Source organism: Lemur catta, chromosome X (genome assembly GCF_020740605.2).
Source record: "Lemur catta isolate mLemCat1 chromosome X, mLemCat1.pri, whole genome shotgun sequence".
Taxonomy (NCBI): domain Eukaryota; kingdom Metazoa; phylum Chordata; class Mammalia; order Primates; family Lemuridae; genus Lemur; species Lemur catta.
This window is the reverse complement of record NC_059155.1, coordinates 51,403,850-51,425,459: the sequence shown is the minus strand read 5'-3', so window position 1 is coordinate 51,425,459 and position 21,610 is coordinate 51,403,850. Positions and strand designations below refer to the sequence as shown.

Here is a 21,610-nt window from a genome sequence, read left to right as displayed (position 1 = left end):
AGCTGCATTACCTTGGGTAAGGCATTTAACTTCTCTAAACCTTGGTTTCCCTGTTTTTAAAATGGAGGATAGTAATGATACCCACTTCAATGGGATTTATGAGAATTAAAAGAGCTCAAGAGTGTGAGAGTATATTTGGTGGGGTACTCGCAATATTGAAGGTGCTTGATAAATGTCCTGTTTCTCTAAATCTTTTTCATCATATTTTGACCTTTTTAAATATTTGAGATCAAAGAATTTTAGGACTCAAGTTCTGCCTTTAATTTGTAAGTGTGCCCCCTGGGCTGTGCTATATCTGTATTTTTTTTTAATAGATGAGGAAACTGATACTTGAAACAGTGATGCTGATGACTGGCCTAGTTTGTGATGAACCCCGCCATGCCATCTGCTGCAGTTCATTTTCAGGGAACAGTCTGAGAATCTGGGTGGATGGTGGGTGTTTCTGTTGCTTTATAAAGATGAACCCCAGCTTTGGGGAACCTTGAAAGTCCCAGGATGAGTTAGTAGGGGAAAAGGAGAGGAGGTATACGAGACCTGGGGTAGAAAGGATGGTTATGGGGTGGGGAGAATGGAGGATGTGCAGAGTAGAAAATGACTAGAGGAACCCTTACTCAAGAGGGCAAAGCAGTTTGTGAAATCAGTGGGGCCCCTCCCTTTTGCAGAAGCCAGGAGGCCTTGGCTGGGGCCCACCCAGGCCTTTGCTATGCTGATAGCTTTCACTTCTTCTTCTTCTTTGTGTGTGTGTGTGTGTGTGTGTGTGTGTGTGTGTGTGTGTGTAGTGTGGGTGCAGGGGGATCTTAGTCTGGTTGCCCTTCCAGGTCTATCTGTAGGTGGACAGGTTTTTCCACGTGGGATTGAAAGTGTGCGGTAGTGGGCTCCCTCCAGTCTGAAGAGTGAGTCCCCTGTGGTCTGTGGGAGCTAGAGTGGGGAGTGCTCATTAAGCTAAGCTAGTGTCTCACTGGGGCTATGCAAACAGAGTCAGCTTCCTACCTGTATCTTGAACATTAGGCCTCCTTGTCTGGCTTTATCTTCAGGGATTTCTGTCTCTGCCTATGGCACACCTCTCCCCCAAATCTGTTGAGCTGATGCTGAATATAAAGGGGGCAGGAAGGTCTCTCATTCATTCTCTTTTGAGAGACTCTGGGAAGAGGGTCAGGGAGCTGAGAAAGGAAGATCTTTAAACTCATGGCTTTGGGAGGGTTTTCACTTGGCATATGTTTCTTTGTGGCATTTGGAAGGCATACATAGTGTTTCTTGCCTCTGTGTCTTGTACATGCTGTCTCTACCCAGAACTACATGACCTCTCCTTTTCCTTTTTTTCCTGTGAAATCCTCATTTATCTTTTGGGAAAGGTCAGCTCTTTCTCAAGACACCTGCCTTTTCACATCCCCTTGTCTCCCCACCTTCCCCATTATGGCCAGGATACCCTTTCTTTGCATTTCCACAATCCCCTCTGCTTATCTCTATCACTGACCTTGCTGTACAGAATGGTAATTCCCCATTCAGTTGTCTGCATGTTGCCTCCATCTGACAAAAAATATTAATACTCTCAAATGCCCATTCACTCTCTTACAAACACAGCACACAGACATTAGAATTATCGCAAAGTCTGGTCCATAATGGATGTCTGAAAACTTGGTGGTATATGAAACCAGTATGTCTAGTATATGTGTATATATGTCTGTGTCAGGGTTGTAGGCCCTTCCTGAAACACTGAGGTAGGTGAGAGGTAGCCTTATTTGCTTTTCCAGGTCTTGCTAGAATTGTAGGTAGATTTTTAGGGTTTGCTTTGAATTATGGAACAAGGTATATTGCCTGGGCCATTAGGGAGGCTGCTGAGTAATTTCTGTAGAGAGATTCTGGTGGGCATCTTTACTGTTGCTGTGTGAAGAAACTAGACCAAAGTTGGGGGAATTGGGAGAGGGTACTTATTCACCCCCAAAGAATTGATATGTGTATGTGTGTGGGGGGCTGAGTGGGTTCATGCATGCTCACCTCAGCATTAGGGGATGTGAAGATTATATGTTTGTGGCGGTAGGGGTGTTAAAAACCCTGGTATTGTTGCTGGATAGGTTAAACAGTTTCTACTGGTCTCAGTAAATTGGTAGCTGAGCTTGTGGTTTAGAGGGCAAGATGTGGCTTTATTGACTCAAAAAAACAAAGCCACCTTTTAGAAAAGTTATCTCAAGTTGTGTAGGGACCAAAAGTAATAAGCTAGATGCCATGTGTTCTCTTATCAGTCCTCCCCCTGCCCCCAACAAAGGACTTTTCCAAAACAATCATAGATCTACAGAGCCTGAGAGCATAATTTGGGCCCTCTATGCCTTTGCTTCCAGGAAGGTGGCCGTAACAAAACTGAAGGCTATGAGATAGTGGCTATAAACACAGACACCTGGGGAAGGTTATGAGGCTACCCTTTAGCCATCAGCACATCCACTGGAGGTAGGTATTTTCAAGAGTCAGTATTTTCTTAACACCAATGTGATAAACCTTGTTCCTTGTTGGGGGCAAGAGCTGGATTAGGCTGTAGGATTTGGTGTTGAGGAGCAACAGGCTGGGTGGGACTGGGGATATCCTGCTTAGGAGTGGCTGGCCAAAGTCCCCCATAAAAGCCCTGCCACACTGAAGGTCTGCATTTAGTGAGGCAGTGCTGTGGATTGACATCTACCTTCCAACTTCTCATCCTGGAAGAGTAAGGAGGCCCTCCCCGAATATTCAGATGGAATGTTCACTTATATTATTTGCTATATTTACAGGCTGGGAAAGGAAGACAAGGGGGAACCAGGGAGTCATCTGGTTAAAGAGGAGTGAAGTGAGATTCTACAAATGAGTGGGTTCAGGCTGTGGTACCCCCTCACTGCCTCTTCCTCTTTGAAGTTTGTCAGGAGAGCTCTTCCTATGGGTCTGAAATCATTTTATTTTCTGAAGTGGTCAAAGCCACTCTAGGCATAATTAAATCATGCTGCTTAGCAGAAATGTTGATGCTGGCATCTAAAACCCATGTGTAATGAGACTGAGTGACATTTGGAAGCCTTTATAAAATATAATTTTATTTTATTTTTACATCTCCTGGTTCGTTAACCAAGGAAGACCATTGGCATGTAGTCTTCTAGTCTCCAACTGTAGGAGAAGCTGCTCATTTGTGTTTTTCCAGAAAATCCATGTTGTCAGAGTCTTTGGACAATCATCATCTATCTCTGGGCATGAATCCTCCAAATGTGGAAGGTGCTCCTAGTATTGTTGTTAGCTAGTCACCTTTCCTGTCCCTGTCTGTGAAAATGGGGGATTTACTGCAGATTATTCAGCCTGGTCAGGTAGAGAACTCCACCTCCCTCCCCAGTCAACCAAAGCCTCCTCTAGGGAGGGGAAGTGTGGTAATGACATTATCTTTCCCCAGGCAGCCACGTGTTCTCCGAGAACAGGATGTGGGGAGGGCTGGGCCCCAGTCACAGGGTATGGGGGTGGGCACGGGAAAATGGGTTGACGGTGTGGCCATGAGGATTGGTGCTTGCCTCCTTGGCTTTGAGAGGCATGAAGAGCCTCTGTATTCTTGAGTGTTCACTCATGTGTTCACCTCACTGCTACCCATGGCACATCCATATTCTTATCCTAAGAAAGACTGTACCTTTCTTAAGTATACTTGTGTGTAAGAAGGACAGCTTTTTGGCTTGCAGAAACTCAGTGGGGTGGAGTAGGCCAACGTAGGGTGCTCACTGTACCAGCCCATGCCTTGTGACTCCCTGTGACGGCCTGTAGCTATGGGCCATTTTGGCAAGGTTCTACTGGGGAGCTAGGCCCCAGTAGAGAATGGGACTGCTTTACTGCTCTTTTCCAGGGCCCTAGTTGTTCACCTCCTGCCAAATGGCTCCTTAGCACACTGAGTTGATTTGCATGTTCAGCTTCCTTTCAGGCCCCATCGTCCTCTTTTCCCTGCCCCCATTACTTCTGTTGGGGACCTTTGGAGATGTGCTGCCTGGGGTGGGGAAAAGAGGATGTAGCTAGCTTCCTGTGCAAGGGAGGGTGGGGCGCCTGCCTTCCTGCCTGTCTGCCCAGCTGCCATTCACCCAGTGCTTGAGGAACTGCCTGAAGAGTTCAGTTCCGAGTCACCAGAGTCTAAGAGGCTCTCTGGGACATAGGCATGGAGCTTTGCTCATGCTGGTCTCTCTTCATAATTCTCCACCATGGGGACAGCTAGGCATTCTTTTCCTGAAATCACAATGCTGAAAGGGACTTTAGAGGCCAACTAGTACAACCACCTCACAGATGGGGAAATGGAGGCCCAGAGAGTCCTTAAAGTCCTATAAGGAATCAGTGGCAGAGCTAAGATGAGTAGAATTCTAGAAGGTAATACCTGGAGCTCTCTCCCTCCCCCCATACTGCTGGTCCAGAGGGTTGTAAACTATTTGGCTGAGCTGCCTGGTGAGCTGTAACCTCCCTTTGATCAGAACAGCTTTACTTTTATGTCCTTCCTTCTTTCTTTGTGAGACAGGATCTCCCTCTGTCACCTAGGCTGGAGTGTGGTAGCGCAATCACAGCTCACTGCAACCTTAAACTCCGGGGCTCAAGAGATCCTCCTGCCTCAGCTTCCCAAGTAGCTGGGACTACAGGTGTGTGCCACCATGCCCAGCTATTTTTTTATTTGTTTGTAGGGTCTTACTATGTTTCCCAGGCTGGTCTCAAACTCCTGGGCTCAAGTGATCCTCCTGCCTCAGCCTTCCAATGTGCTGAGATTACAGGTGTGAGCCACTGCACCCAGCCTTCCTTCATATCTTGAAGTTTTGTGTGATTTTCTTTTTGGGAAAGTGAGGAGGCAGGAAGCTGCTAAAATAGTAACAAAGTTGAAAACCACTGAGCAATACCTACCTATTATAGTTGGGAACACTGAGACCTAGAAGGGGAAGGGAGTGTCCCAAGTTCACTGGGACCAGACCCAATTTCTGGACCACTGTTCTTGGCTGGTTGCTCCCAGCTAATGATGTAGCTCCCTCTACTACAAGAAGGACTGCCCCTACCCTGTACTGCCTTGCTCTTCTCCCATCCCAAGGAGAACCCCTTTTGTAGTACCCTACAACAGAGCTAGGAGGCAGAGGCCACTCGATTTCTTGGGTGAAATAAATGACAATAGGCAAGCGTTTGGAAGGATCTTATTGTAACCTTAAATAAGGGAAACTTAGAAGGGCAAAGAATAGTGTACTAGTAGTTGAGGAGACTGGGGTTCTAGTTCTCTCTCCTTCAACTTGAGCATGTTGTTTTTCACATCACGAGCCTCCATTTCTCCCTTCTGTAAAATAGCACTTGTCTCTGCCCTGGCTTTCATGCAGGATTGAATTCGGTGAGAGAAAGCATGTGGGCAAGTATCTTTTTAAAATGTAGAGCACTGTGTATATGGGGCTAGGATGATTATTGTATACAGGTGAGCCAGAGGCCCTGGAAGAATCTGGATTGGATATGGGGTTGCAGGAGAAAGGAACTAAAATTTATCAAACATCTACTACATGCTAGGTACGAAGCCAGGTGCTTTTCTATTAGTAAAGGAGATAATATCATTCTTACAACAATCCTGTGAGGTAGGTATTATAATATTACTTCCATTTTACTTGTAGGGAATCTGAGGCTTTAAGAGGTCTAGGTACTTGTAACGCCTCAGGGACTCCCTCCAGAGTCCAGGCTATCTGTCAGGTATTTGTGAAGAGACCTTCAGAATGTACTATGGTTTCTACTGACCAGCCCACTTCCTGTCTTACTCCAGCCTCCTTCCTCTGGTGGGGATGGCACTGTGTCTTGTTGCCTTAATGTCTCAATCCTGAGCCCTTTATCCTCGGCTTTCCTTGGTGGTACACCAGGCACAATTGGGTGCCCTTGTTTTGGCCTTTAGCTGATGGGGGAGCCCTATGAGTCAGCCACCTTTTGGCTGACAATAGGGCCCTCCTACTACCCAGGGGTGCTGGTAGTAGGAGAGCCAGGGATTTGTAGCTAGCTAGACCTAGTTCTTGGTCAAGGTCATGCAGCCAGAAGATGGCATTTGCTTCTTTTCTTTGAGAGTCAGTTTCCTCATTAGTAAAATGGGTTTAAGGATGTTTATCTTGTATGTTTCTCATGTCCAGTGATGTGCTGGTAAATGTTTAACAATCAATTCTTTGACAAAGCCATGATTTGTACTGTTTGTCAACTCCCATGGTGTAAATACGCCATGGCTGATTTGAAGCTACTGACACAAAGTCCTTGATGGAGGAGTTGGGAAGAGATGTGCGTGATCAGCTCTAGTGCGAGCTGGTTCCAGTGCACCATTGCTAGTCATACCTATCCTAGACTCCTGCCCTCATCCTTCCAACCTGCTTACACCTGCATGCAAATGCAGCACCCTTTCCTCATGCCTCTTCTGTTCTCCAAGTTTCCAGAACATCCAGGAAAGGGAGAGCATCATTTATGGTCTGTTCCTTGCCTAAAAGTTCTCCCAAAAAAGAGTGAATGTGAAGTGTTTAAGAGGCAGAGAACTCAAGAGAGCTTTGGGGCTCTAATTAGAGCATTTTTATCAACGTGTTGTTTTGGCTCCTGAGGTATCTGCACTGGCTGTTTCCTCCCACTGTCTGATTCTTAACTGGAAGGGAGGATGGTTGAAGACTCTGAACAATGGCCTGATGGCTTGACACACTTAGCTATCTGATTAGAATTCCAAAGTTTCCACTCTTTCTCCTGTTTGCAGAGCCTACTTTGCTGGGTCCTAACTTCAAGGTCTCTGTCATGGGGATCTCTGGGCTAGAACACATTTTGGGGGACCAGACCTTTGGTCCTATTCTCTCATCTCAGCAACATCTGTACAAGATGATGCTTATTTCAACTTTTCATATGGGAAGAATCATCCAGGGCACTTGCTAAAATACTAATTCCTCAACCCCTCCTCTGGAGAGTCTGTTTCAATAAGCTTGGAGTGGCATCCAGGAATCTGGGTTTTTTGACTAGTGCCACACGTGATTCTTTTGATCAGTTAAGTTTGGGAGACACCTCATTAAGCACTGCACAGCACTCCTGCCAGGGTGGCATCATTATGCCCATGTCACAAGTGGGGAGTTTTGAGAGCTCATGGCTTATTATTGGTAGAGCTAGATCTTGAACCCAGGTTTTCAGAATACAAAGCTATGTTTTTCCTCCTATAGACATTACTTTAGTGCACAATAGTGTATGTGGTGGTGGGTAGGGATGATTCTAGATTGGGAGGAGCCAGCATAATCCCTGCCCTACTTTGCAAATAGGGAGGCCAGGGTGCTGAGTGATCTGGGGGCGGTAGCAAGACTGACTGCATCTTTGATCTTTTGTAGAGGTGGGCTCTGTTCAACCAGGCCCAGTGGCCCAGATGTCTCTGCAGTTACTCTTTTCTTGCTGTGTTTCCCTTCCATCGGGCATCCTGTAGTCATATGAACACCAGGCCATGAAAGGCTGATTGGTTTGTGGAGCTATAATCTATGCCAGGGGCTTCCAGATCTGGCTGGGCCTTGGAATTATCTGAGACTCTTAACTTCTCATGCCGGGCACTACTGGGTGAGGCCAGGGAATTTGTATTTTAAAAACTTATCCCAGGTGATTCTAATGAGCTAGTTTTCAGATCCAGCTTGTAATCTTCTGGATACCATCTGAGTGAGTTTGGAGGTCCTGGTGGGTTATGTTGAGGAGTGGAAACTTGTGTATGTTGGTGGGACATAACTGGAGAAGATGGCAAGGGAGAGTTGAGAATGAGGAAGGAAGATCAGGCAGCCTTTGAAAAGAATAAGGTAGCATAGGTACTCCTATTGTGTTCTGCCTCCCCATAGGGTTCTGCTTCTTGGAGGAAATCCCCATCTCTCCTAAGAGAGAAAGCATTTAAAATAATGCAGGAGTATGTATGTCTCTAACTGTTGTGCATAGCTTCATATTATCTAGCCAACTAGAAATCTAATCACATTTTTAGAGTTTGCCTCCAAGGAGAAAGAGTCCTTTATGCTAGAAAGGCTCTTTGAAGGTCTTCTTGGGCAGCCCCTATCCCTCAGTAGTCAGACAGGTTTTTGTTTTAAATCATTCCTGACAGGTAGGATATTTGTAATAGTATGGCTAAAAGGCGAGGGATCAGTAATCATCATATTCTACTTATAATGTATCAGGTACTATCATGTCTATTATTTTAACTTAAATCTCCCAGTAACTCTGTAGTGAGGTTGATATTATTAAATTCATTGATTAGGAGACTGAGTTTTAGAAGGAGGAGGGCCAAAGAGGCTCCAAAGCCTCTTTTTACCATTCCACGCTTTGCCCCTCAAAGAGCTGCGACCATTATATCTAGGACAAGGGCTCTAATTTTGTGGATTCCCCAGATATCAGGTTTAGCTGTCAACTTACCAGCAAGATAGGTATAAAGTCTACCTTAGCCTAGCCCTGGGGTTGAAAACAGAGCTTTTTAACTAGGCTTGGAAGCCTCCCCTTGCTGCTGTATAGTTGGCTGATACTGGCTTTAGCAATTTTAACACCGAGGGTTACAGGATGGGGCAGAATTCCCACGAGCAATGGGTGGAACCCAAGCTAGGGCTTGGATGAGTTCCAGTGTACTTCAGAGATGTGATGCTGGAGATTGCTGGGGTGTGTTCCTGAGCAGAGGTAGTGGAGCCCTCTTCTGGTGTCCTGGGCAGAGCTGGCATCTTCAGTAGCCAAAAATGGTCTGTTTCTAGTCTACAAATACTTCCTGTGAAACTTGCTGGCAGGAAGCTGGGTCAAGCAGGAAACTGATGTGAGAGAGTGAAGCCCAGCCGGGTGTGGCCTCAGAGAGGGACTTTGCCCATTTGGAGACTTACTTTATTAACTATGGGCCTGCTCCCTTTTATTTCAGCAGCTTTGAAGTTTTATGGGAATTGAAGAAATTTGTTGTCCTTGACTGCCTGGATACAAACCCATTCCTCAAATTCTCTGCCTCTTTCTCTGCTCTGCACCCTCCTCAATCCCCAGCTTGAGTCTTGGCTATGCCTGTTACTGGGTTTCTTCCCAACCAGTTGCTATCCAAGTTTTTGCAAAGGAAGCTGTCCTGGAAACAGGGCTCTCTGAATTTCATTCCATGTTGTTATAAAAGATTTAGTCTTCCTAGAATGGGGTGGTGGTGAACTTCCCAGAGGCTGAAAGTTACGCCTAACCTTTATTGAAAGCTTGGAGTTTTTCATGGAAGAAAGTTGGTCCAGCCTCCTCTACATTGTCTCTTCAGATCAACAGTAGTGTGTGAAGTGTCTACTGTTTTCTAAGTGTCAGGGTGACACTATGGCTTGTTAAATAGACTAGTGTATCAAGAGCCAGGTTTTTAATTCCTTCTCCCACACTGCCTAGCAGCTGTGTGGCCCTGAGCAAGTACCTCCCCTTTTCTGGACCTCAGTTTCCCTAGATGTATATTGTGTGGATGTGAACATTTGAATCAAATGATCTCTGAGGTTCCTTTCAAGTCTGACAGTTTGGGATTCTGGACTGTTTATTATCTTAGAGAACAGGGATGAGAAATTCAGATGGGAGAAAGCCAGATGAGATTCTAGGATGAGTGGGTTGAAATCATGAGGAAGTGTAAAGAGGAGGAATGGCCATGCTAAGGAGATGGTTGGACAGTTACATGTGCCTAGGAAGGAGAGATGTGCTGGGGTAGGGGAGTGTTTGCTCTTGGTGTATGGCTTGATTTTGAAAGGGAGACTTTGAATTAGGTGTATTCACTAAGGAGCTAGTTTTCTTCCTGACTTTCACATGTGGAGAGAAAAAGAGGGGGGATGCTACCTAGGCCTGAGATTGAACAAAAGGCCATTCAGTTAAGGCCGGATTAATGAAGAAACTGCAGCTTGCTAGGGTGACATCACTGTTTCTGATTTTTTTTTTTTTTTTTTGAGACAGAGTCTCACTTTGTTGCCCGGGCTAGAGTGAGTGACGTGGCATCAGCCTAGCTCACAGCAACCTCAAACTCCTGGGCTTAAGCGATCCTACTGCCTCAGCCTCCCGAGTAGCTGGGACTACAGGCATGCGCCACCATGCCCGGCTAATTTTTTCTATATATATTTTTTAGTTGGCCAGATAATTTCTTTCTATTTTTAGTAGAGACGGGGTCTCGCTCAGGCTGGTCTCGAACTCCTGACCTTGAGCGATCCACCCACCTCGGCCTCCCAGAGTGCTAGGATTACAGGCGTGAGCCACCGTGCTTGGCCTGTTTCTGATTTTTTTTTTTCAGCTTTGGCATCTGCCCTGAGCTTTCCTCCCACAGTGACAAGGTGGTTATATTCCTATTGCTGAGAGGGGTTGGTGCCCCAAACATATGGTAATTGCAGGAGTAACACCCAGTCTTCCAGTTAAAATGCTTCTTGGAGAGCTTTTGGACGGCAAAGCTAGGCCAAAGCAAACAAAAGGGGACCCTTGTCTCCCATGTCCTCTGGAGCAGTTAGAGTGGTTGAAGAACTACTGATGACCCATTAAGGTGTGGGTGTGGGGATTGGGTATGGTTCTCCTTTCTAGAAACCACTGGGAAAAGGCACAGGAAAGGTTAACTCCAGGTAGGTGTTACTGGCTGTGTTGAGGGTCTGGAAATGGGCAGGAGGAGGTCAGAGCCGATACCAGGTACTGTTTCCAAGTCAGTAGGGAAGAGGCTGATTTGGTGGGAAGTTAGTGAGGGGGAGGGGGAGGGGGGAGGGGGAGGGGAGGGGGAGGGGGAGGAGGAGGAAATGGTTCTTAGGCTAGAGAGTCAAAGCAACCCTTGTTTTTCCCCTTATGGAAAACAGCTGCTTGAGCCAGTGTTGTCATCCTAAGAGGCAAGATAGACCAGGCCCTGCCCTGCCCTGGCCCCAGTCCTGGCAGCAGGAAATGATGGGTGCTAGAGCCTAAATAACGGGGAATAGCCTCTGAGATGATTAAGGTGGTTTGGGTGACACTGTGGTGACTATTCTCTGGCCAGGGAAGAAACTGGAGTTCTAGGGTTATCCTGGTAGGGCTCATCCTTCCTCTGCGTCCCCTCCCCCACATATACTTGCCTCCTTCTCCACACCAGTGGCCACACTGAAAGCCCAGAATGGGTAGGCCCTCTGGGAGAATGGGGCTGTAGCAGGTGGGAGGTGAGGTCATTGAGCTCAGACCCAACTGGGCTGACTTACACCAAGCAGTGTTTCCCAGATGTGCCCAGGCTCCCTATGCCAGAGTGTTTGGGCCTTGGCCAAAATAGTTGCCAAGGCAGTATCTGAAGACAGCAGCAAAATCAGCATGACCAGAGAGGTGGGTGGAGTTGTGGAAGGAGCTCCAGGAATGTCCAGAAGACCCGCCTCCACCACTTGCTGGCTGAGTAAATGTGGCCTCAATGATGTTAAGTGAGACTGTGGGTGATGGGGCTGGCACATTGTTGACATTCAGTAAGTGTTCATTTCCATCCTTCTGTCACCTTCCGCTATGTACTTTAGTTTTCTAATCTCTGCAGTGAGGCTGATAATGCTCCTCCAGCTTGGAGGTCCATGCTTCAGGCAAGTTACTTGTGATTATTTGACTCCTCCTTTGCTTTTCCTTCTTTCTCTTCCAAACTTCTCTCCAGGAAAGAGACATCTTATAGTTCAGTGACACAAGGCAGATGAGGGAAAACCATTGCCAAACCCCTTTTCTGTGGCTGGGTTACTGTTCACCTGGGTGTTCCTGGCTCTAGGCAAAGAGAGGGTCCCTTATTTAAAGCTACCAGGCCCAGAGACCAAAGTACCCCAGCTTCTGGTGCCAAGGCAGAGGTAGCATCTGGTCTGGTTATTTTCATATCTCAGGCTAGCCAACTGGGGACACGGGAGAGATCCCAGTTTGTTGAAGGCTTTGGACACTGGACCACCAAGATGAGTTTGTTCATACTCAGTGAAGGGATTAGTGTGGGAAGTTTCTGTGTTGAATTGTTCAATGAATAACAGTAGGTTTATTGTTCTTGGGCAAGGGGTGGGAGGGCTAGTGTGTGTGAGAGGATGACATTCCCCACCCCAAACACACACACACATATACACACACACACATTTTTTTATTCGTTTGTTTCTTAAAGCCTTAATATTCTCCAGAGACAGTCTTTGACCTCAGGCTGTGCCTAAATTCCCCAGGCCCTGGATTAGGCAGAGATTTATCTGTATGAACAGTTCTCTGCTGGGGACTACATCTTGAAATGCTACCCGACCCAGGTCAGCTTCTCTATTGCTGCCAAGCTGAAGGGCTGCCTGGGAACTTTCTGCTGACTTTGGATGCTTCATTTTCAGATTCTTCCCTCCCAAACTAGACCACTCTCTTATCCTCAGTGAGAGAGCAGAGGCCAGGCCCAAAAGGAAGGAAGTGGGTACCCCTTAAGGATGAGCATCCAGTGGGCCCTGTCATCTGGGCCTGCAGCTCATCTTGCACTCTTGGGTCCCAGATTCATCTAAGAGAGAACAAAGCGACCTTCTTTTATCAGGACTCCTACCCTGCCTATCACCTTCAGGACCCAGTTGTTATTACCCGTTTACCCCTGCCCTCTGACCTTCAATACACATTTAGAAAACAGGAGAGCACAGACCCATAGCCCTGTCCTCATGACTTACATTTTATTCTTCTTTTTAACTTTTTATTTTTTTAGTTGACACATAATAATTATACATATTTATGGGGAATATAGCAGTGTTTCAATACATACAATTTATAGTGATCAGATCAGGTTAATTAGTATATTCATTATCTCAAACATTTATCATTTCTTTGTTTTGAGAACATTCAATATCCTCTCTTCTAGCTATTTGAAAATATAAAATATATCAATGTTAACTGTAGTCAACCTATAGTACTGTAGAACACTAGAACTTATTCCTCCTATCTGGCTATAATTTTGTACCCTTTAATTATGCTCTATGCCCCGCTATGCTCTTCCTATGCCCCACTTCCCCCTACCCTTCCCAGACTTTAGTAACCTCTGTTATCCTCTTAACTTCTATGAGATCAACTTTTTTAGCTTCCGCATATGAGTGAGAACATGTGGTGTTTAACTTGCTGTTCCTGGCTTATTTCAGTTAACATAGTGTCCTCCAGGCTTATCCATGTTGCTTCAAATGACAGGCTTTCATTCATTTTTATGGCAGAGTAGAATTCCATTTTATATATATATATATATATATATATATATATATATATATATATATATATATTATTTATTTATTTATTTATTTATGTACCACATTTTCTTTATCCATTCATATGTTGTTGGACATTTGGATTGATTCCCTATCTTGGCTATTGTGAATAGAGAGAGTTGCAATATACATGAGGGTGCAGATATCTCTTCAACATACTGATTTACTTTCCTTTGGATAAAGGAATCATATAGTAGTTCTATTTGTAGTTTTTGGAGGAACCTCCATACTGTTCTCCATAGTGACAGTACTAGTTTACATTTCTACCAATAGGACTTACATTTTCTTCTTCTTCTTCTTTTTTTTTTGAGACAGAGTCTCACTTTGTTGCCCCGGCTAGAGTGAGTGCAGTGGCGTCAGCCTAGCTCACAGCAACCTCAAACTCCTGGGCTTAAGCGATCCTACTGCCTCAGCCTCCCGAGTAGCTGGGACTACAGGCATGCGCCACCATGCCCGGCTAATTTTTTTTTTCTATATATATTTTTTAGTTGGCCAGATAATTTCTTTCTATTTTTAGTAGAGACGGGGTCTCGCTCAGGCTGGTCTCAAACTCCTGACTTCGAGCGATCCACCTGCCTCTGCCTCCCAGAGGGCTAGGATTACAGGCGTGAGCCACCACGCCCGGCCCTCACATTTTCTTCTGAGTTAAGTGGAGACAAGGATGGAAGTTCCTTTGTGTTTTTTTTTTTTTCTTTCTAATTTTTTTTTTAAACCTAAGATTGTCTCCACAATGAAGTTCAGGAAACCTCAGGCTGCTATCCCTGGAGAAGCAGCCACAGTGGAATGGTAGAAATTCTGAGCAGGGATTCAGGAGAAACAGGTTCCAGCTGGGTTTCCACTGGACACCTTCAGATTTTAGGGCCCTTATTCTGGGGTGACGCTCTAGGAAGGAGAAAGCATGGCCAACACTAACCTCTCTGATATGCTTATTCCTAACTAAGGATGGGCCCTTCTTTACTAACTGATTTACTTAAAAAAAATTCTTTAACAAATATTTGAGTGTCTACCATGGGCCAGCACTGGACCCCACCCTTGGTCAGTACCCTGAAGATGCTAGATCAACATGACCTGCGAGAGACACGGGCTTGCTTCCTTTGACAATTCTTTCCAGTAGTTCTCTAGGAACTACTAGGTTGTGGAATGTTTTCCCTGGAGTCCCTCTTTCCTTAGTTTCCTTCCTGGGTGCTTTCTTCCAAAAATCACAGTTCTGATTCTGCCCCACCCTGCCCAGAACCTCTAGGCTGGCTGGCCACTGCCAAGAGGATTAAGGGTCAGCTTTCTGGTGTAGCCTTCAAGGCCCTCTACCTACCTTCCCAACCTCTCTGTCCACTCTTCACTCTGAAGGCCTCATTCACCCTGGAGTAGGCCTACATACTGCTTGTAAATGGACCATCTGCATCCCTACCTCCCTCTTGGCCACCACACATATTCGTTTCTCTACCTGGGACTTTTGGGTACTCTTCCCCATACCCCCACAGTCCCTCTTTTCCAAAATCCAGCTTGTCTTTAGGGACTAGTGCAAATATCACTTTGAACTATGGTTCCTAATTTCCAAAAAAGTTTTCCTTTGTTCTTCTGTTGTGGTACTTTTCAGGGTCTCTCTTGTACATTAAGGTTTTCCTGATATTCAGTAAGTGACTTGAGACCAGAGACTGGTTCTGCAGCTCTATTCCAACCATAGATCCTTTTTTTTTTTTTTCTGAGACAGAGTCTCACTCTGTTGACCAGGCTAGAGTGACGTGGCATCAGCCTAGCTCACAACAACCTCAGCTCAAGCAATCCTTCTGATTCAGCCTCCCAAGTAGCTGGGACTACAGGCATGCGCCACCATGCCTGGCTAATTTTTTTCTATATGTTTTTAGTTGTCCAGCTAATTTCTTTTCTGTTTTTTAGTAGAGACGGGGTCTCGCTCTTGCTTAGGCTGGACTCGAACTCCTGAGCTCAAACGATCTGCCCGCCTTGGCCTCCCAGAGTGCTAGGATTACAGGCGTGAGCCACCGCGCCAGGCCACCCACTATAGATCCTTAAACATTGTGTTCCATTAATATTGGGTGAATTGAAACAAATTTATAGGAGGTTTCTTAACCTGGAGTCCTCAGACCTCCATGGGGTCCATGGATATAATTTGAAGTGGGAAGGATTTGCAAATTTAGATGGAGCAAAATTATGTGTTTTTTTTTTCACTAACCTCTCTCATTTGTAGTTTAGCCTCTCTTTCAAATATGAATGTAGGCCAAAAACAATGCAGTAGCAACTTCAGTATCTGTGACTTTGTTACTAACTCCTAGGCTGTAGAATGTTTCCCTGGAGTCCCATCCCTTTCCTTAGTTTCCTTAACTAATAAAAGTTTATATATAAACTATATAAAATAGTATTTTATGCCATGATTTTATTATAGATTTCTCAAAATATCATTTATGCTCAATATAAATTTGAAATTATTCTAACTAAATATTCTAATAACTAATTATTCTAATATTTCTAATATTCTAATTCTAATATTCTAATATTCTAATTCTAATTATTCTAATAACTAACAAATAAGACCTAGTGCTAGGTAATTACTTAAAATGATAATAAATAACCACATATTATTAAATTTTGATAACTATTTCAATATAATTGATCTCCGTGTATCTATTTTATGCGTTTACAAATATTCAAAGAAGATTCACTAGATAGGCAAGAAAGGTCCCTGGCATAAAAAGGCCAAGATGTAAAATGTCTCCATCTCTGTGTGTATATACTGTACTATATCTGTCTATTTCTTATATCCCTTTGCTCTCTTTGCTTGGTACCTGTTCATTTAGCCAACCTCTTGTGTGAGTACCCACTGAATCTTGGGTACTAAAGAGGTAATTCTAAGTAAGACATAAATCTTGAGGTAAGAATGAAGTCTAATGTACTAAAAAGCCCACTGTACCCTTTCCACTCTGTCTCGTCTCCTTAGTCACTGATATTTTGAAGTTGCCCCTAACCCAGCTCAAGGGTGATTTAAGGCTGGATATAGCAAGATGCCTCCCCAATTTTAGTCCATTGGGCCTCATTCTTCCTACTTTATGAGGGCCCGTTTTATAGCGGTCACTGGATTGGCAGGAAGCCTAGGGTAACACCGAGTCAAGGTGGCTAAACTTGCCTTACTCCCACTGGGGTACTTGCCTTACTTGTTCCTGCCTTCAGGGTTTTTCCGGTCCCATTGTCAATCCTGAAATAGATTTCCTCCCTGGCTCCCTAGTGAGATTTATTTACAAAGTTGTTCCCTGGGCCTGGTCCTCATCAGAATTGTTTAGCTGGCAAAATGGCTGTCTGGCCCCCTCTTCCCTGCTACCTGACCCCTGTGCTCAGGAAAGTCCCAGAGGTTCAAAGACAGATAAGGTTTAATGTTTTACCTACTCCGTGGGGATTTGCATCTTTGGCAATTCTATTTCTGGTCTTTTCCCCCAATAGTATAAGTAGTATGTGACCATCCTAGAAAATGTAGATTAGGGGTTTCTTTAGGTTAAAGAAGAGAGAAAGCACTCATAAGATCACCACCCCAAAACCAAGCCTAACACTTGGACGTGATTCAAATCATCCCTGTATGTATACTTTTTACAAAGTTGAGCTCATGCACTATATGAAAACTTGTTGTTTAGACTTCCTCACTTACTATTACTAAAATGTCTTCCCTGGGCATGAAATAGTCTTCATAAAGATTTTATATGACCATATAACAAGCCATCTTGTGGCTGGGTCATATAGACTACCTACTTAAGCAAAATGGCTAACAATTTAAAAAATTTATCTTTGATTTCTTTTAATGGAAGACTTTTGTACTTTGTAAGAGGAATTTAGCATATTGGTTTAAATTGTGAGGTTTAGATTTAGACCTAGATTTAAACCCTGTTTCCTCCACTTAATAATAACAATGTGACTTTAGACAAGTATCTATTGCTTTATCCACAATGTGGAAATAATACTCTCCACTTCACAGGGTGATTGCTGGTATTAAATGGAGTAGCACATATGAAGTGCCCAGTGAGCAGCAAGTCTTGACACATGAAAGCTACTGCCTATTGTTATTACTACTACTACCATCACTACCAAGTTTTCAGCCAAAGGAACAAATCTCTAATTATGAAATTTCAGCTATCATTAACCTGGGTTAAGGAATCTATTTGTAAAGGTGGTGGATACTTTTTCTAGTGCCTGTGAAATCAGGTGTGTGGCTGCCTGTTACTTTGGTCTGGGCCTGTGCCTTTGTCCCTCTGTCCCTTTGCCCCTCTGTTGACTTGGCTTTGGTAACACCTCTGTGCTTCTCACACCCCCCTCTGTTGAGGCCCTCTTCTTTTCTTGTGCCTAGGGAGACCAATGAAACATAAATACAAGAAGTGTTAATGATGCAAGGCTGTAGAACCACAGATATCAAAACTGAAATGGTCCTTGGAGATCACCTAGTTTAACTGGTTTCCCCCACCCCATTCCTACTTTTGCACAGATGAGGGAAACTAAGGCCCAGGAAAGAGATAAGAGATATCTAAGGTTGTGGATTGAGCTGGTTATAGTGCTCGGCTTGGAACACAGTGTTCTTTATCCTGCTCTTAGCTTGCTTCTGCAATTATCTACCAGTGCTGTAGATAATCCAAGCTGTATATCAGAGGTAAGAAGAGAATGCTGTGGGCTGGAGCTGGCTAGTGTAGGTGGGGAAGACTTCCTGAAAGAAGTATAGTTAGCACTTACTTCCTCTTGGTTGTAAGCTGTTTTGCATTTTTGTTTGCCCCCTGGTAAGTATTGCCCTGTGACTGTGTTTTTTGTTTCCAGTAAGGTGGTTGGGAGCAGGGGCTGGGTTATTGCTTGTTCAGGTCAATATTCCCACCAATATCTAAATTTCTCAGGTTCTAAGCATCCTAGTTTTCTCCTCTGTGGTTGAACAGAGATATTTTTCCCAGGCTCTATTGAACACAGAGCCAGACAACTAACCTGCCTTTTTTAATCTCATCCTAGATCAGCGTGCGCGTGACTACCATGGATGCAGAGCTGGAGTTTGCCATCCAGCCTAACACCACTGGCAAGCAGCTGTTTGACCAGGTAAGGCAGGGACTTATTGCTCCTTAGCCTACCCCTCTTCTCCCAATAGCTTCCACCATAATGTTAACCATCCATGCCTTCTGCCTCTTGTCAGAGAATCTCTTTCCCTACTCACTCCAGCATAGGTCAAAACAAAGGCTGACTATGGCCTTAATAAAAAAGGGGGCCTTAATAAAAAAGTTTAACTTCAGCAACCTGTATCCCCTGGCCCTGATTAATCCTACCTTTGATAGGAAGGGGTATGATTCTGTGCTAGATACATTACAAATGTTAGCACATGGAGCCTTCCTTTCAGCTCTGAAAGATGTAAGTTATGGCTTCTCCATTTTAATGAGGAAGATCAGAAGTTAAATTTAATTGCACCCAGCTGGTATCTGGTTGGGATTTGAACCCCACATTCTTGCCACTGTACCACACAGCCTCCGTCAAATTTTTTTGCTTCCTAGTAGAAGGAAACCAACTTATTCTCCCTGAGGTGGTGAGCTCAATGTACATTTCTGTCAAAGGAATGCTGGACTTAGGATGACACTGGGGGTGATGGATGCAGTGGAAGGGTACTTCACCTCCTGCAGGCATGCCATGGAGATAACTGCTTACTCCCTTTTGGTAATGTCATTTCCATCTCCAACCCAAGGGGTATCCCCTCACTCTGAATCACTTCTGTCAGAAAGGATGTGCTATATAATAACCAGGTGGGAACTACAGAGTCTTTTAGCATTCAAACACTCCCCAGGGACCAGGAGAATGTGCCATCTGTGGCCAGATTTCTAGGAGCAAAAATGAGGCTCCCATTTCCAGAGACTGGGACCTCACAAGATGCGCCATTATCCCATTTTTCCACCAGCCTCTGGTGGGGTGAGGGTCTGACTTATTGTCCAGGATGTTGGAGCTGCATATTACCTTGATAGAGTCTCCTGGCCCTCTTACTTCCTTTTCTCCCTTGCTCTCTGGGTCCCTTTGCTGTATGAGAACTTCCCTGGGGTTGAGGAGGGGAAGGAAGAAAGGAGGAGGAGGCTGTGTTCAAATGGGTTAATTCTATTGCTGTGAATATTCCTGACTGGTTAGAGGAAAGATAAGTGTGGAATGGAGATGGGGGTGAGACGGGGCTGTTTTCTATTCAGGTCTCTATGTAAGAGGAAGGAAGGGATGGCTAGAAATCTGAAGGCAGCTTGGACATGCCCTCTAAGTCCCTGATGTTACACAGAGTGGGGAAAATTATTGTCTGTGGCTATTACAGATGATAGTTAACATTTGTCCAGGGTTTACTGTATGCCAGGTACTATATTTGACTATCATAAAGCCATGTGAGTACAGGAATTAGTACTGGCCCATTTTAAATATGAGGAAACAGCATTCTTATCTTCCTAGCTAGACCTTGGGGAAATTATTGAACCTCTCTGGGATGGTATCCTTATACCCACCCCCAAAAGCCTAATAACCTACCTCATAGGCTTTTTGTTAGTATGTTATGTTTTATTTCTTGCCTGTTACCCAGAGAAACTGGTTATGGTGGCATATAAGGATGCCTAATCCAAACAGATAAATTAGAAAGAGATGAGAAAGATAATAAGAAAATACAAATAGAGAAGAGATTGTTATGTAAAGCATCCAGCATGTAGTAGAGATGTAATAAATGATAGCTCCCTTTCCAATACCGTGATGCTTCTTGTCTCATTAATGAGCTAAAGTTGGGAGATGGGCTTAATGATCCTCAGAATATCTAACTTTCGATTTAGCTGAAACTTTCTTCTTCTCTGGAATTTGTTTTGTCTTTGTTTTGTTTAGAATGGTGAAGTGTAATCATTCATATTTAATTTGTGAATATACAAATTAGTCTGATAAATATTTAAATACATATTTACTACAATTAAAGTAATGTGCTGACATTCACAAAGCTCACAAGTGATTACATTGCTAGTCTGGAATGAATGAATGCATCCTGATTATATTAAGGTTTTACATTCTCTCTTTGCATGCAGGTTTTATATTGGAGAGTTTCCCATCTGTAGTGTCTAAATTATCTTTCCAATCTGGTTATCTAAAAAACTTTATCTCTGCCATTTATTTCTGCATTCCATTTTTTTTTCTCTTTCATTTTTATTCTCACTATTTCGATTTCAGTCAACCCTTTTCTGTAAAAAAGAGGGGAATACCTCCCCTGACTATGATCAGCTGTTGGTGTATGTGGGGGTGGGGCTAGCTGCCAGGGGGCATATCTCTTCTAGACAGGCTTCTTACTGTCTCTGGGACAAAAGGGAGGAGGTGTCGATATAATATGTAGGCTTTTAGGCCCTTTGTTTTAAACAGCAGTATCATTCTGGGCAGCAGCTATAGAGGGGAGGGTGTCAGTCAGTGCAGATTTTATGGTCCAGCTGGGAGCCAGAGGCTCCTTTGGCTTCTACCTAGACTCCTTCCCAGGGCCCTGATTCTGCTCACTCCCCCTCCCAAACCAAATGACGCCATCCCTTGCCCTAAACACTGGGGGCTTTGTTCCTTTGCATTGGAGGGGGACGTCTGCGGAGGGTGAGGAAGGCACGATTTAGAGCCTGGGGCAGAAAAAATCCTTGAACAAAGAGGTTTATTAACTTTGAAAAGCCGCAAGGCCTGGTAATTTTTTGTTAGTGTTGGTTTGGTTTGCGTATTGTGGGTGTGGTTCTAAGGGAAGCCCCAGATGGTAGGGAGCCCTAGCCAGATTGGTGTGCTAGTTCTAAAAGCTACTGCTTCTCATACAAAACCCTTGAGAGACTTGAGTTTTTCATACTGGTTGGGGAGAGGTGAGAGAGGAAACCAGGAAGTTCGTGACTTCCCATCTAGAATATCAGTGTTGTCTTGAGAAGTATCATTTATTTATCTACTAGGGACTATCCCTGGCTAGGTACTTTCACCTCTCAGAGGTAGGATTATTGTGAGGATTAAAGAGCATACTGTATGTCGTGTAGTTAGTAAATTGTGACATGGAGTTTTGAATATAGCTCTGGTTGCAAAACTATACCTTTCCTCCACTGCACTACTATGCTTGGGGTGAATGAGGGTGTTTAGTTTGGAGAAAACTCAGGAAAGATGTATTCTCTGTCTTCAGAATGAACTGTCTTAGAAAGGAGGGTACAGTCACATTCTGTGAGGTCAGAAGAGTCAGAGCTGGGACCTCATAGGTGAAAACTACAGGGAAAAAGGTTTGAGCTCAAGACATTGAACATTTTGGACCTCTTGAGGCTAAGGCAGATCAGGACGGGAATCTGCAGAGGTATGCATTCACAGGCAGTTGGGGGATGTGAGCTCTTGTCTCTCTCTAACTTGATGAGACATAAGGGAGGAAGTCTGTTCTCTCTGGCCCTTGAGACCATCATTCAAGGAGGCCCTTCTTATCGATCCAGGGCCTGGGAGGAAGGAGCTGGCCTCCT

The 21,610-nt window shown here is 44.4% G+C and overlaps 1 protein-coding gene across 1 annotated transcript in view; it reads left to right on the top strand.

The window, feature by feature from the left end:
* The window catches only part of MSN (moesin), a 67,029-nt gene that overhangs the window by 24,816 nt on the left and 20,603 nt on the right, over positions 1–21,610 (top strand). Inside the window, exon 2 of the mRNA XM_045538421.1 lies at positions 18,126–18,209. Coding sequence (XP_045394377.1) covers positions 18,126–18,209 — 84 coding nt within the window. The remainder of the gene's footprint in view (positions 1–18,125; positions 18,210–21,610) is intronic.